The sequence below is a fragment of the Stigmatopora nigra genome, chromosome 14 (genome assembly GCF_051989575.1).
Source record: "Stigmatopora nigra isolate UIUO_SnigA chromosome 14, RoL_Snig_1.1, whole genome shotgun sequence".
In the NCBI taxonomy this organism is placed as follows: Eukaryota; Metazoa; Chordata; class Actinopteri; order Syngnathiformes; family Syngnathidae; genus Stigmatopora; species Stigmatopora nigra.
In genome coordinates, this window is record NC_135521.1 from 894,776 (window position 1) to 911,505 (window position 16,730).

General features: G+C 44.4%; 1 protein-coding gene across 29 annotated transcripts in view; it reads left to right on the top strand.

The window, feature by feature from the left end:
- LOC144207596 (protocadherin gamma-C5-like) overlaps positions 1-16,730 on the top strand; it is a 128,597-nt gene that overhangs the window by 53,985 nt on the left and 57,882 nt on the right. For 2 of the 29 annotated variants that reach the window (XM_077733148.1, XM_077733167.1), the window contains exon 1: positions 7,082-9,644. The exons of 20 other annotated variants lie outside the window; for them this stretch is intronic. In XM_077733148.1, coding sequence (XP_077589274.1) covers positions 7,206-9,644 — 2,439 coding nt within the window. In that variant the 5' untranslated portion in view covers positions 7,082-7,205. Of the gene's footprint in view, positions 1-21; positions 2,437-3,574; positions 6,220-7,081; positions 9,645-10,673; positions 13,135-14,150; positions 16,726-16,730 lie in introns of those variants that run through there. 7 more of the 29 variants (XM_077733154.1, XM_077733144.1, XM_077733161.1 and 4 more) reach the window with 7 other exon arrangements.

The following is a 16,730-nucleotide window of genomic DNA, read 5'->3' on the forward strand; positions in this document are numbered from 1 at the left end:
ATGATCGCCATTTCTTTTTAATTCACGATGGATACAGCGAGGATGCGTGCATTTAGAGGACGGTGGGGCAGTCTTTTTGTCATTCTTTGTCTGTGTGAGCTGCGCACGGCCACTGGACAGGCTCGCTATTCCGTACCGGAGGAACAAGCGGAGGGCTCCTTTGTTGGAAATATCGCCAAGGATTTGGGCTTGGATGTGGCCAGACTCGTGGCAGGTAAAGCTCGTATTATTGCCAAAGGAGGACGACAGTATGTTGATTTGAAGCGAGACAAAGGCACCCTGGTGATTAAGGAGCGAATCGACCGAGAGGAGCTGTGTGGAAAGACGACGCCCTGCAGCTTCTCTTTTGACATCATTTTAGAAAATCCAATCCAAATTTACCATGTAACTGTGGAGGTCGTGGACATCAATGACAACAGCCCATCCTTCCCAGAGGCTGAAATCGGTGTGAAAATAACTGAAAATGCTGCCATGGGAACTCGATTCTCACTGGCAAATGCAGCCGACCCTGATGTTGCTATAAATGACATCCAGAAATATGCCCTAAAGCCATCAGATCATTTTCAATTGGAAATACAAAACAATCCAAATGGAAGAAAGGTTATCGAAATGGTTTTGCAAAAGCCTTTAGACCGAGAAAAAGAGGAGGCACACACAATCATGTTGGTTGCTTCAGATGGCGGCGAGCCACGTAGATCAGGAACTGTAAGAATTCAAGTCACCGTGCTCGATGCAAACGATAACGTGCCGGTGTGTACTCAACCCGTTCATAAGGTTGATGTTACAGAAAATTCTGCTGCAGGAAAATTGATCACAACTGTCAGTGCAAAAGATGCTGATGCGGGTCTCTATGGAGACGTCACTTACTCCATTCCTCATATCACAAAAGAGGAAAAGCAGCTTTTTGAGATAAATGTTAAATCAGGAGAAATTAAACTGACTGGTGTATTAGATTTTGAAAAATCGAAGAGCTATGAATTAAATGTTCAGGCGAGTGATCATGGGGGATATACGGATACTTGTAAAGTTATTGTCAACGTAATTGATGAAAATGACAATGTACCTTCAATGGAAATGATGTCATTATCACATTCCGTTGCTGAGGATAGTCCCCCAGGTACAACTCTTGCGGTTCTTACTGTGAGTGATGAAGACTCTGAGGGAAATGGCGTCATCAAATGCTCCATTAGCCCTGACGACGTCCCTTTTAAAATCGAGTCTTCACTTAGTGGCTACTACACCATTGTGACTGAAAACTTCTTAGACAGAGAAAGTATCCCTGAATACAATGTTACAATAACCGTCCAAGACCAAGGCTCTCCCCCTTTATCGAGTAATCAAATGATCAACGTCAAAATAGCTGATGTGAATGACAATGCCCCCAAATTTCATGCGTCAGAATACAGTAAGACAGTCCCCGAGAACAACTCTCCCGGTTTTTCCATTTTCACGGTCAGCGCAAGTGATGCGGACTGGGGTCAAAACGCACGAGTGGCTTACTTCCTGGAGGAGAAAGAAATTAACGGTGTACCTGTGTCCTCTTTTGTATCGGTCAATTCTGAAAGCGGGGTCATCCAGGCGATCAAATCCTTTGATTTTGAGCAAATCAAGTCTTTTGACTTCAACGTCACGGCCCGTGACTCTGGGTCCCCTCCACTGACTTCCGTGGCCACCGTCACCGTCCACATCAGGGACACTAATGACAATGGGCCTCAGGTTCTCTACCCAGTCCAAACAGGCGGCTCTATGCTGGCCGAAATGGTCCCCCGTTCGGCGGATGCGGGATACTTGGTGACCAAAGTGGTGGCAGTGGACGTGGACTCTGGCCAGAATGCCTGGCTCTCCTATAAAGTGCACAGAGCCTCGGACAGAGCTCTCTTCGAGGTGGGCCTCCACAATGGAGAAATCCGAACCGTCCGCCAAGTGACCGATAAGGACGCCGTCAAGCAGAGACTGACAGTGGTGGTGGAGGACAACGGGCAGCCCTCCCGCTCGGCCACTGTGGTTGTCAATGTGGCGGTGGCCGACAGCTTCCCCGAGGTGCTATCAGAGTTTACAGACTTTAATGCCCACGACAAGGAGTACAATGACAAGCTGACTTTTTACTTGGTCTTGGCTTTGGCCGTGGTCTCCTTCCTTTTTATAGTCTGCTTGATCCTCATCATCTCCGTCAAAGTGTACCGTTGGAGACAGTCCCGTATCTTGTACCACTCCAACCTCCCCGTCATTCCATATTACCCTCCGAGGTACTCGGATACTTTGGGCACGGGGACTCTCCCGCACGTGTACAATTACGAGGTGTGCAGGACCATGGACTCCAGGAAAAGTGACATGAAGAATATGTGTCCAAGTTTAGTGAATGTGGATGAATCTGATGCTGATGTGTCGTATGAGAACAAGCAGATGTCAGGAAATCGCTCACACATGTCGACATTGGTGAGTCATAAGATATAATTTTTTAAATCATCCTCCTTTTCTGATCGTAATTTTCTGCACTCATGTGTCACCGGGGGTTCTACAAAACCAAAACGTTTTCCACACCACTTTTCAGTGCTTCACTTTCAAAGTAAAAATCCAAACAGCAGATAACAACATTTTGAACATTTCTTTTTGAATCGTCTATGAATGACATTTTCCTTCTGATTTTTATTATTACATTATGAGCAAAAACTAAACTAAGGGTGTGCTTCTTCTTTAGTCTGGACCGAAATATTTATTGAGCCCTTTTAGTTTTCTGTGGTTGCTTGAGAACGCACTTGTTGACGTGCAAACATCTGTCCAATCACAGGGCATACCTGTGTGGTCTAGTCGCAAGATAGTAAAAGATCTCGAGAGTGTGAACTAATATTTCCCATAATGCCTGTGGCTCCGGAAGCGTTTTCGGTGCCAAAGTGACGTGATTTGAAAACCAGGCCGCAACACGTTTTTTAGTTTTCTGGAAAAGCAAAAAAAATGACTCAAATATCCGCACAGTTCCGTTTCTAAGTTGTCGCTGTCCATGGTACGAGTGAGTACACTTTTGTGTTTGTTTCAGATGACTTGATTCACGGTAAGTCACTCTGCTTAGTTGATGTCTTAATATTGTGCAAAACGCTCACTCTATATATCGATGAATACCTCTGACTTTTGATTCATTCGTTTTTGTTTTGCAACAACAATATCCTATTAAAAATGTTGATGATAAACTCTGAATGAGTGACTCATGTTCTTTTTGGTGCACCTTTTTTAAGTACCATATCTATGAAGTACTGTATACACGTTTGCATCTGTCATACTACAAATGGAAATCTAGAGTGACAAATCAATAGTGATATGAGCGTGTTAAGTCCCTTTGAAATAGATCAGCGACCCCTCCCTTTTTACTCAATTTGAATTTGCAGTTCTTCTTGTTGTTTTATTGCTCGACACATTTCTGTCATAGAGTTTACTCAATTCCAAGTTCATGAGTCCGCGTGCATTAAAGAAGGAATGTTTTGGGGAGCCCCTTTTAGGGCATTTGACTTATATTTAATGCAGTGGGCGTCTTTACACATTTTGGACTCTAAGAGACGCTGTTGGCTTGGATATGATTTTCATGTGCGCCTGCTGTCGTCATGCATTTCTCCGTATTGACGGGGCACGGGGGAAGATTTTCTGTCTTTTGTTGGCAGTCAGTGCGGGAGAACAACCGCCTGTGCGACACCTTGAATTGTTTGTAAACCGGAGCAGGGATTTTTCTTTAGAAAACGGATTATTTACAGGACAAGCCCAGTGCTTTCTTTTTTTGTCATCATGGATGAACGCGGAGCTCTCCCTCTCTCATACGTGTCATCACGGAGCTTGTTTAATGGATGGCGACGGCAAATCGGCACGGTCTTGTTTCTGCTTGCTTTGGTCACCACGGTAAGCGCCCAGATTCGTTATACTATCCCAGAGGAGATGAAAAGGGGCTCACTGATTGGAAATGTGGCTCAAGATCTCGGCTTGGACGTGAAAAGACTGATTGCAGGGCGGGCCCGAATTCTGACAGAAGATAACGTCCAGTACGCAGAGCTGAAGGCAGACAAAGGGCTTCTACTCGTTCATGACATAATAGACCGAGAGCAGCTTTGTAAACATGTCACGCCATGTAGTTTTAGCTTTGAGATCATTTTAGAGAACCCATTAGAACTGCATAGAATAATTGTGGAGGTTTTAGATGTGAACGATCATGCCCCCACATTTCCTATCAAGGATAAAGCGCTCATATTTGAAATTAGTGAATCTGCAGCAATTGGGGTGCGCTTTCCTCTGCAGAGTGCGGAAGATCAGGATGTGGGTCAAAATGCATTACAAAATTATATTCTATCTGCAAATGAAAACTTTATATTGAATCAGCATGCCAACCCAGATGGCAGCAAATATGTAGAAATGGTGCTCCAAAAGCCGTTAGATCGAGAGACGCGTCCACATTTGTCTTTAAAATTAATTGCCGTGGATGGAGGCACGCCACAGAGATCCGGTACTGTCAATATAAATATTAATGTTTTAGATGTCAATGACAACGAACCCATATTTAAGCAGCCAGTGTATAAGGCAAATATTATGGAAAATGCAGTGAAAGGAACCAGTGTCCTCACTGTAAATGCAACGGATGCTGACAGTGGTTCAAATGGACTCATTACTTACAGTTTGTCTAAAATGAAAGGAAGTGAAGCAGACATATTTAATATTGACCCCCACACAGGCACAATTTATGTCTCTGGTAAAGTAGACTATGAAGAAAACCAAAAGTATGAAGTGAGGGTGCAAGCAAAAGATCAGGGTGGGTTGACTGGAACCAGTAAGGTTATATTTGACGTTATTGACGTCAATGACAATGCACCAGTCATTAATATTAAATCCTTCTCAAGTCCACTGTCTGAGGACTCACCTTCTGGAACAACAATTGCAATTCTAAACATAAAAGATGCAGATTCTGAGAGAAATGGACAAATTAAATGTTCCATTGAAGGCAAAATTCCCTTTAAAGTTGAGCCATCTCTCACCAACTATTATAATTTAATATCAGATCAAAGCTTGGATAGAGAATCAATCTCAGAATACAACATAACAATTACAGCTACTGATTTTGGAACGCCTCCTCTTTCAAGCTCCACAAAGTTAAACCTAAAAATTTCTGATGTAAATGACAATGCACCCGCATTTGACAAAAGTATTTACACGGCTTATGTGGCCGAGAATAATTCTCCCGGTGTTTCCATATTTGCTGTCACTGCCCGGGATGCAGATACCAATCAGAATGCCAGAATATCCTATCTATTAGAAGACACTCAGATTAGTGGCAGTCCAATTTCAACCTTTGTTTCCTTGAATTCAGAAACTGGTGTTCTTAGTGCAATCCGATCGTTCGACTACGAACAAATGAAACAGCTGGACTTGGTGGTCCGTGCTCAGGATGGAGGCTCCCCTCCACTGAGCAGCAACGTGAGCATGACCCTCCTTATCCGGGACGTCAATGACAATGGGCCTCAGGTCCTATACCCAGTCCAGACGGGAGGCTCGGTCCTGGCCGAAATGGTCCCCCGCTCGGCGGACACAGGCTACCTGGTGACCAAAGTGGTGGCCGTGGACGTGGACTCTGGCCAGAATGCCTGGCTCTCCTACAAAGTACACAAAGCCTCGGACAGGGCACTATTCGAGGTGGGCCTCCACAATGGAGAAATTAGAACAGTTCGCCAAGTGACCGATAAGGACGCCATCAAGCAGAGACTGACAGTTGTGGTGGAGGACAATGGGCACCCCTCTCGCTCCGCGACGGTCGTCGTCAACGTGGCGGTGGCTGACAGCTTCCCTGAAGTGCTCTCAGAGTTCACCGAATTTAATGCGCACGACAAAGAGTACAACGACAAGCTGACTTTCTACCTGGTCTTAGCTTTGGCTGTGGTCTCCTTCCTTTTTATCGTCTGCTTGATCCTCATCATCTCCGTCAAAGTATACCGTTGGAGACAGTCCCGCATCCTGTACCACTCCAACCTCCCCGTCATTCCGTATTACCCGCCACGGTACTCGGATACTTTGGGCACGGGAACGTTGCCGCACGTGTACAATTACGAAGTGTGTAGGACCATGGACTCCAGAAAAAGTGACATGAAGAGTATGGGCATGAGTCCAAGTCTAGTGAGTGTGGATGGAGCTGATGCTGATATGCCAACTGAAAATAAGCACATATCAGGACTTTGTTCCCAGATGTCCACTTTGGTGAGTGAAATGTTCAAATATGTTGCACTAATCAGTAGGATTTCTTTGCAGTCAAACTGTTAGAATAATTTGGAATGTGTATCGTGTCACCTTGTGTAGTTTGTTTCCAGCCTGGGATTTCCAAGTGGCTTTAGAGTAGTATCATGTTTTCACATGCTCATTCAATGTTGGTCACATTTATTCATCTAAAAAGAGACTTGTTCTACTTCTTTTGCTATGTATTAAAACAAAATTAAGACTACTCATTTCTACTGCTATTTCAATTTCAAATAGGAAATTAAAAATTTGTAATTCAATTCCAAATGAAAACGAACATAATTTATGGCCCTATTAAAAAGTATAAGAAATGTTTCAAAGCAAGTAACACAAGCACATGGAGAAAATGCTTAACATTTAAAAAATGCCATTGTTGCCCATTAAAAAAAACACATTTAGAGCAAATAAAAATGGAAATACCGATCGTTTCCATCAAGTAGTGTCAACATCACTGTCCATGGTCCTAGAACCGAGAAAGACTGCAACGTGCAGCATGACCACAGCAGAGACTCTTTTTTTCCCAATCATAGTTTGCTGTGATGCTTTTTATTATTGTTGAATATTCTTGCATACGTTTCAGGTGATCCTTTTGAAATGATTTTGTATAGGCTGCTTATTCCAGTAGATTATGTGATGCTAATATGTACTCATTTTGCAAGAGGAAATGTATTTCCAGCTCTTGTGTGTGTAATGGATATGCTGTGGGGCACTCGCTCTTGCACAATTTGGACTCTAAGAGACGCTGTTGGCTTGGATATGATGTTTCAGCGAGCTGTCGTCATGCAATTCTGCTCTTACTGACGAGACGCTGCCGAGGCTTCTGCTTTTGTCAGCTGCGAGGGCGAGGGCGAATACCTCCGTGTCGTTCGCATTTATGTACGTGATCGTGGATGTATTTTTCCAGAAATAGTACAATATACAGTTGGTAGGACATTCTTTTTTCCGCTGGAATGGATCATTACGGTCACTTCTCTCTCTCCTGCGCAAGATGGAGCTTGTTTAATGGATGGCGACGGCAAATCGGCACGCTCCTCTTTCTGCTTGCTTTGGTCACCGGGGTAAGCGCCCAGATTCGTTATTCTATCCCAGAGGAGATGAAAAAAGGCTCGCTGATTGGAAACGTGGCTCAAGATCTCGGCTTGGATGTGAAAAGACTGCTTTCAGGGCGGGCCCGTATTTTGACAGAAGATAATGTCCAGTATGCAGAGCTGAAGGCAGACAAAGGGCTTCTGCTCGTCCATGACAGAATAGACCGAGAGCAGCTCTGTGGAGATGTCACGCCGTGCAGTTTCAGCTTTGAGATCATTTTAGAGGACCCGATCGAATTGCACAGAATAATTTTGGATATTTTGGATATCAACGATCACGCGCCTACATTTCCCAATAAGGATAAAGCACTCATATTTGAGATCAGTGAGGGAACTGCAACTGGAGTGCAATTTCCACTGCAGAGCGCAGAAGACGAAGATGTGGGGCAAAATGCATTACAAAATTATATTCTATCTACAAATGATAATTTTATACTGAATCAGCATGCCAACCCAGATGGCAGCAGATATGTTGAAATGGTGCTTCAAAAGCCTTTGGACCGAGAGACGCGTCCTCATTTGTCTTTAAAATTAATTGCCGTAGATGGAGGAACGCCACAGAGATCCGGCACTGTCAATATCGACATAAATGTTTTAGATCTAAATGATAACCGGCCAGTGTTCAATCAAACCGAATACAAAGCCTCTGTTATGGAAAACACAGTAAAAGGTACCAGTGTGATTACAGTAAATGCTACAGATGTTGACAGTGGTTCAAATGGGCGCATCACTTACAGTTTGTCTAAAATGAAAGGTAATGTAGAAAATATTTTTAATATTGATGAAAACACGGGGAGACTGTATGTATCTAAGCTAATAGATTATGAAAAAAATAAAAAACATGAAGTGAGAGTCCAGGCAAAAGATCAGGGTGGGTTGACTGGAACCAGTAAGGTCATAATTGATGTTATTGACGTCAATGACAATGCTCCCGTAATTAATGTGATGTCCTTTTCCAGTCCTTTGTCTGAGGACTCTCCCCCCGGTACAACAGTTGCCGTTTTGAACATTAAAGATGTCGATTCTGACAGAAATGGAGAAATTAAGTGTTCCATTGATAGAAAACTCCCTTTTAAGTTAGAGACTTCTTTGACAAACTATTATAATTTAATTTCAGATCAATATTTTGATAGAGAATCAATCTCAGAATACAACATCACAATTACGGCCACTGATTTCGGAACCCCTCCTCTTTCAAGCTCCACAAAGTTAAACCTAAAAATTTCTGATGTCAATGACAATGCACCTGCATTTGACAAAAACATTTATACGGCTTATGTGGCAGAGAATAATTCACCCGGTGTCTCCATATTTGCTGTCACTGCCCGGGATGCGGATTCCAATCAAAATGCCAGAATATCTTATCTTTTAGAAGATACGCAGATTAGTGGCAGTCCAATTTCAACCTTTGTTTCCTTAAATTCGGAAACTGGTGTTCTCAGTGCAATTCGATCATTCGACTACGAACAAATGAAACAGCTGGACTTGGTGGTCCGTGCTCAGGATGGAGGCTCCCCTCCTCTGAGCAGAAATGTGAGCGTGACCCTCCTCATCCGGGACGCTAATGACAACGGGCCTCAGGTGCTCTACCCAGTCCAGACGGGCGGCTCGGTCCTGGCCGAAATGGTCCCCCGATCGGCAGACGCCGGCTACCTGGTGACCAAAGTAGTGGCCGTGGACGTGGACTCTGGCCAGAATGCCTGGCTCTCCTACAAAGTGCACAGAGCATCGGACAGGGCACTCTTCGAGGTGGGCCTCCACAATGGAGAGATCCGAACAGTTCGCCAAGTGACGGATAAAGACGCGATCAAGCAGAGACTGACAGTGGTGGTGGAGGACAATGGGCAGCCCTCCCGCTCGACCACGGTCGTCATCAACGTGGCAGTGGCCGACAGTTTTCCTGAAGTCCTCTCTGAGTTTACAGACTTTAATGGCCATGACAAAGACTACAACGACAAGCTAACGTTTTACTTGGTCCTGGCTTTGGCCGTGGTCTCCTTCCTCTTTATTGTCTGCTTGATCCTCATCATATCCGTCAAAGTGTACCGTTGGAGGCAGTCCCGCATCCTATACCACTCCAACCTCCCCGTCATTCCTTATTACCCTCCGAGGTACTCGGATACTTTGGGGACCGGCACTTTGCCACACGTGTATAATTACGAAGTGTGCAGAACCATGGACTCCAGGAAAAGTGACATGAAACCTATGAGTCCATGTTTAGTGAGTGTGGACGGAGCTGATCCTGAAACGCCACACGGGGACAAACATATGTCAGGAAACTTTTCCCAGAGATCAACATTGGTGAGTTAAATTTGTTGACGTTAAACATAGATGCATTGCAATGGCAAAAGTTGTAGCCATTAAATCATTTAGGCTTCTATGTTGATTTGCCCATGCTTTAAACTTATGAATTGTTTTGTGAACAGTTGTGTCACTTGTCTTTCGAGAAAAGGTTTTGTTCAAATGTAGTTTGTAGACTGCCATTTGAAAATAGGGGTTACTTGACTAACTGTTTTAAAGTATATGATTGCTGGTTACGTCTCAAATGTAATTGTAGAAAGTTGTTCATCTAATTATTTACTTCCTCTTTAATTGTTTCTTGATTTTACTGCATGTTTTCCTGTGAATGAAGGAATGGGCCATCACTAACAAAGAGCAAATTTGTATGTACTTTCCCATTGAGTTTCTTGTTCATTGAAGGCAGGGGAGGTCAGTGTTGCTGTCCGTAGTGCTGAAATGGCTGTCGCTAAATAACACGTCCCGCAATAAAACCATGTACGTGGCTACCTTGCAATTGTAAAGACTACACGATCACTAACAATCTCTTACTCGCATTCTTGGATTCTAATTCGTGACAGAATTTGACATTAAAATTAATAGGATCATGTAAAGGTCTTCAATGAGTGCTAGGTTTTTTTCCTTATTTATATATTAATTTGAATGGGAGTCTTTTATGATTTTGACAGTCTATACATTTTTTCAAATCTGTCATTTAACTTTATCATTGCTGTACCATTTTGCATATGGTAGATATGCAATCCCATTGCAAATAGATTCATAATAATTGTATGTGAGTATGAATGCATGTCATTTTAATCATGCAAATAGTACACTTGAGTAAAATGGCCCTGCTTTTCTGCTGTTGCACTGCCGTGAAAATGCTCTTGGCGCCGCTCTTGATACGTCGTTGAATTGGGATTGAGCGTGTCCGCGCAGCAGTCCTCCTCCTGGACTCATTTTGCAGCTTGGAAGCCGAGTAACAAGACGGGCGATCTGCTTGCTTTTTAAAGGGGCCATTTCGGCTGGATTCCAGAGTTTCATTTGCCTCTAACCCTTGAGGATGTCGTGGTTTTATTTTAAGGGAATATCACAGCATCTCACAATGGATTTGACGAGGCTGTGTGCTTACAGAGGCCGATGGCGAGCGCTGTTTTTCATTCTTTGTCTGTGTGAGCTGCGCTGCGCGAGCGGACAAGCTCGCTATTCCATCCCGGAGGAGCAAGCGGAGGGCTCATTTGTTGGAAATATCGCTAAGGATTTGGGCCTGGAAGTGGCCAGACTCATGGCAGGTAAAGCTCGTATTATTGCCAAAGGAGGACGACAGTATGTTGATTTAAAGCGAGACAAAGGCACGCTGGTGATTAAGGAACGCATCGACCGAGAGGAGCTGTGTGGAAAGACGACGCCCTGCAGCTTCTCTTTTGACATCATTTTAGAAAATCCGATCCAAATTCACCACGTAACCGTGGAAGTCGTAGACATCAATGACAACAACCCCTCCTTTCCAAAGCCTGAACTTAATATGAAAATTGTTGAAAATGCTGCAGCAGGCACTCGTTTCCCACTGGCAAATGCAGCTGACCCTGACGTTGGGTTGAATGATATTGAGAAATATATCCTCAAGCCTTCCGATCATTTTAAACTGGAAATACAAAACAATCCAAATGGAAGAAAGGTTATCGAAATGGTTTTGCGAGAGCCTTTAGACCGAGAAAAAGAGGAGGCTCACACACTCCTTTTGATTGCTTCGGATGGCGGAGAGCCACGTAGATCCGGGACGGTGAGACTTCAAGTCACGGTGCTGGATGCAAACGATAACGCACCGGTGTGCACTCAACCTGTTTATAAAGTAGATGTGTTAGAAAATGCAGCTCGAGGAACATTGATCACGACTGTTCATGCAACAGATGCTGATGCGGGACGTAATGGTGACGTCACCTACTCTACTCCTCATATGACCGAAGAGGCGGAAAATACATTTGACATAAATACTCAAACAGGAGAGATAAAACTTAAGGGCCAAATGAATTTTGAAAAAGTGAATAGTTATGAATTAAGTGTTCAGGCGAATGATCATGGAGGATATACAGATACTTGTAAAGTTATTGTTACCATAGTTGATGTCAATGACAATATCCCCACAATTGAGTTCATGTCATTGTCTCAGTCCATCCCTGAAGATTCACAACCAGGTACAACAGTTGCGGTTTTTAACTTGAATGATGAGGACTCTGAGGGCAACGGGGTTGTCAAATGTTCCATTAGTCCTGACGACGTTCCTTTTAAAATTGAGTCTTCATTAAGTGGCTACTACTCCATGGTCACTGAGAATTTCTTAGACAGAGAAAGTGTCCCTGAATACAATGTGACCATAACCGCTCAAGATCAAGGCTCCCCACCTTTATCCAGTAATCAAATGATCAATGTGAAAATAGCTGATGTGAATGACAATCCCCCCAAATTTCATGCGTCAGAATTCAGTAAGACTATCCCAGAGAACAACTCTCCTGGTTTTTCCATTTTCACGGTCAGCGCAAGTGATGCGGACTCGGGTCAAAATGCTCGAGTGGCTTACTTTTTGGAGGAGAAAGAAATTAACGGGGTCCCCGTATCCTCATATGTATCGATACATTCTGAAAGTGGGGTCATCCAGGCGATCAAATCCTTTGACTACGAACAAATCAAGTCATTTGACTTCAACATCACTGCCCGTGACTCTGGTTCCCCTCCACTGACTTCCCTGGCCACTGTCATCGTCCACATTCGGGACACAAACGACAACGGGCCTCAGGTGCTCTATCCGGTCCAGACGGGTGCCTCGGTGCTGGCCGAAATGGTCCCCCGCTCAGCGGACACAGGCTACCTGGTGACCAAAGTAGTAGCCGTGGACGTGGACTCTGGCCAGAACGCCTGGCTCTCCTACAAAGTACACAAAGCCTCGGACAGGGCTCTCTTCGAGGTGGGCCTCCACAATGGAGAAATTAGAACAGTTCGCCAAGTGACCGATAAGGACGCCGTCAAGCAGAGACTGACAGTTGTGGTGGAGGACAACGGGCAGCCCTCCCGCTCCGCCACTGTGGTCGTAAACGTGGCGGTGGCTGACAGTTTCCCCGAAGTGCTCTCAGAGTTCACAGACTTTAATGCGCACGACAAGGAGTACAATGACAAGCTGACTTTTTACTTAGTCTTGGCTTTGGCCGTGGTTTCCTTCCTCTTTATCGTCTGCTTAATCCTCATCATCTCCGTCAAAGTGTATCGCTGGAGGCAGTCCCGCATTCTTTATCACTCCAACCTGCCCGTCATCCCTTATTACCCTCCACGCTACTCGGATACTTTGGGCACGGGGACTCTCCCGCACGTGTACAATTACGAGGTGTGCAGGACCATGGACTCCAGGAAAAGTGACATGAAGAATATGTGTCCAAGTTTAGTGAATGTGGATGAACCTGATGCTGATGCGTCGTATGAGAACAAGCAGATGACAGGAAATCGCTCACACATGTCAACATTGGTGAGTGAGAATATTTTGAAATATATTTGATGTTTTTATGACCAACACATTTCAGGACCAACACACATGGATTATTTTTGGTTGTTTCGCTGATTACCTTGGGCAAATTATTTCTTTTGTCATGTTTAATCGGAAGTTGTGGTACTGTGTATTCTAATTCATTAGGTTTTGGATAAGCCTCCACAAAGGTTGTTGGTTACATATTTGTTGTAGCATCTTTTTGAGGATAATTCCACACGCACTTGAATTGAGTATTGTGGATTTTTTTTGGTTTTGGTCACGTATATTGTAACACTTTTGCATACTTGTCAGGCTTTTCTATCACTCCTGTCAGTCCCAACAACAAAGGTTATCTTCTCACTTGCCTTCTTTCAAATGGAAATCAGTATTTACTGGCGTTTAGTCAAGTGCCTCTTTGTTACCTTTGATATGTTTAAAATTCCTCCAAAATATTCAGTTGCAAAGTATTTCAATACTTATTACCAGCATTAGATTTGCATCTATTGTACATTTTTGGTTTATCATGCAAGCATATCTTTACCATTATTTACGGTTATTTTATGTAAATATAAGTAGGAATTGAGCTGATTTACTATCGAATCGTTGAGTGAAAATGCTGTGCATGTCACAAGTTGACCAACACGTCCCCCTTTTTTAGCTGTGGCGCTGTCCATGGTTCTGAAAGACAATTTATCGCCCAGCACACGCTCTCTTATAGTATTGAAATGGTTGTTTGTCATTGATCGTATTTTAATTTCTTTCACGTTTTCAAGTTCACTCTTTCACTTTTGTGGGTTGACTTTTTAGCCAATACACAGCTGTAACCAATAATAAAAACGGATTGATTTGAGCCATCCCTTTTAAAGCAATTTAAACGAGGTGGTTTCATGAGACGTCCAATATTGACAGTCTTTCTGAACAGATTAGTCCTCTGTACATTCTTCCAAACTTCGCCTCAAAGCGGCGCTGTTAGCTGATAAATGGAAATAGGTGGTCGTGCAGTGTGATGCAGCACAGCTCCCTTTTAGTGGCATTTGGCATGAGAGAGAGCTCCGTGTGCGCAACGCCTAACATTTGCCTGCTAAAACAACGCTGATCTTCGGACCTGGATTCGCTTCATTTTTTCCCCTCGTATATTTTCTTCGATTCCCCTTCTTCAATCGAATATCTACATTCGTGGACTGTAAAGAAATGCACCCAAGTCGAGGAGGGAAATGGCGCCGCTTGGCCTGCCTCTTTGTCTTTTGGTGTTTTTTTCCGAGCGCAACTGACGCGCAAATCCGCTACTCGATCCCCGAGGAGATGAAGAAGGGCTCGCTCGTGGGAAACGTGGCACAGGATCTCGGTTTGGATCTGAAACGGCTCCGTTCCGGCCGCGCTCGCATCGTGACGGGGGAGAACGTCCAGTACACGGAGCTGAGGGCAGACAAAGGGCTGCTGGTGGTCCACGAGAGGATAGATCGAGAGCAGCTGTGTGGAGACGTGACGCCCTGCAGCTTCACCTTCGAGATTTTGTTAGAGAACCCCATGGAATTGCACCCTGTCACCATCGAGGTTTTGGATGTTAATGACAACGCCCCCACATTTGAAAATAGACATTTGCAATTCGAAATTAGTGAGCTGGCTGCACTTGGTTCACGTTTTGTTTTGGAGAGTGCACAGGACGCCGATGTGGATGCAAACGGTGTGCAGAGTTACATTTTGACGCCGAGTGATCATTTTGTTTTAAAACAACACGTCAGTGCGGGTGGCAGGAAACATGCAGAAATGGTGCTCCAGAAAGCCTTAGACAGAGAAGAACAGCCACAACTCGCTTTAAAACTAGTGGCAGTAGACGGTGGAAAACCACAAAAATCAGGTACAGTCGTTATAAATATTAATATTCAAGATGCTAATGATAATGCTCCAATATTTAATCAATCTTTTTATAAAGCAAAACTAATAGAAAATGCACCAAAAGACACTTATGTTCTGACTGTAAATGCCACTGATGCTGACAGTGGTTCAGATGGAAAAGTGACCTACTCATTTTCAAAATCAAATGCAGGCATAGCGGATGTATTTCACATTGACGAGATTACAGGACGCATATCTGTAATTAAACAAGTTGATTATGAAAAAGACAAGACAATAGAGTTCATGGTTGAAGCTAAAGATCAAGGCGCGTTGACAGATTCCACCAAGGTGGAAATCGAAGTGATGGATATGAACGATAACGCCCCTGTCATTAATGTAATGTCCTTCACAAGTCCGGTTTCCGAAGACTCGCCCGCCGGCACCACCGTCGGTATCATCAACGTAAAAGACTTGGACTCTGGTGAAAATGGTCACGTGAGATGCACTTTGGAAGGTCGCGTTCCCTTTAAAATAAAATCTAATATGAGAAATTATTTTGCATTGATGACCGATGCAGAATTGGATCGTGAGCGCGTGTCAGAATACAACATCACCGTCGTTGCCTTCGACAGTGGCTCCCCTTCCCTCTCCACCAAAAAGACTTTTCATTTGAAAGTTGCAGACGTAAATGACAACGCACCGGTCTTTCCTCTCAGCTCATATAATACCCATATCACAGAAAACAACTCTCCTGGTGACTCTTTATTAAGGCTGAGTGCCAATGACATGGATGAAAACCAGAACGCCCGGGTCTCCTACATGTTGGAGCAGGGCGAAATCGGAGGAAGTCCAATGACTGAATTTGTCTCTGTCAATGCAGAAAGTGGAATTATTAGTGCACTGCGATCATTCGACTATGAGCAAATCAAAGAAGTGACATTTATTGTCCGAGCTCAAGATGGAGGCTCTCCTCCTCTCAGTACCAACGTGAGCGTGACCATCCACATCCAAGACGCCAACGACAATGGGCCTCAGGTCCTCTATCCGGTCCAGACGGGTGCCTCGGTGCTAGCCGAAATGGTCCCCCGTTCAGCGGACACCGGCTACCTGGTTACCAAAGTAGTAGCGGTGGACGTGGACTCTGGCCAGAATGCCTGGCTTTCCTACAAAGTGCACAGGGCCTCGGATAGGGCGCTCTTCGAGGTGGGCCTCCACAACGGCGAAATCCGAACCGTTCGCCAAGTGACGGATAAAGATGTGGTCAAGCAGAGACTGACAGTGGTGGTGGAGGACAATGGACAGCCCTCCCGCTCCGCCACTGTGGTCGTCAATGTGGCGGTGGCCGACAGCTTCCCCGAGGTGCTATCAGAGTTTACAGACTTTAATGCCCATGACAAGGAGTACAACGACAAGCTGACTTTTTACTTGGTCTTGGCTTTGGCCGTGGTCTCCTTCCTTTTTATCGTCTGCTTGATCCTCATCATATCCGTTAAAGTATACCGCTGGAGGCAGTCTCGCATCCTTTATCACTCCAACCTGCCCGTCATCCCGTATTATCCTCCACGCTACTCGGATACTTTGGGCACGGGGACCCTGCCTCACGTGTATAATTACGAGGTGTGCAGGACCATGGACTCCAGGAAAAGTGACATAAAGAATATGTGTCCAAGTTTAGTGAGTGTGGATGGAGCTGATGCTGAAACACCACTTGGGGACAAGCATTTGACAGGAAACTTTTCACAATTCTCCACATTGGTGAG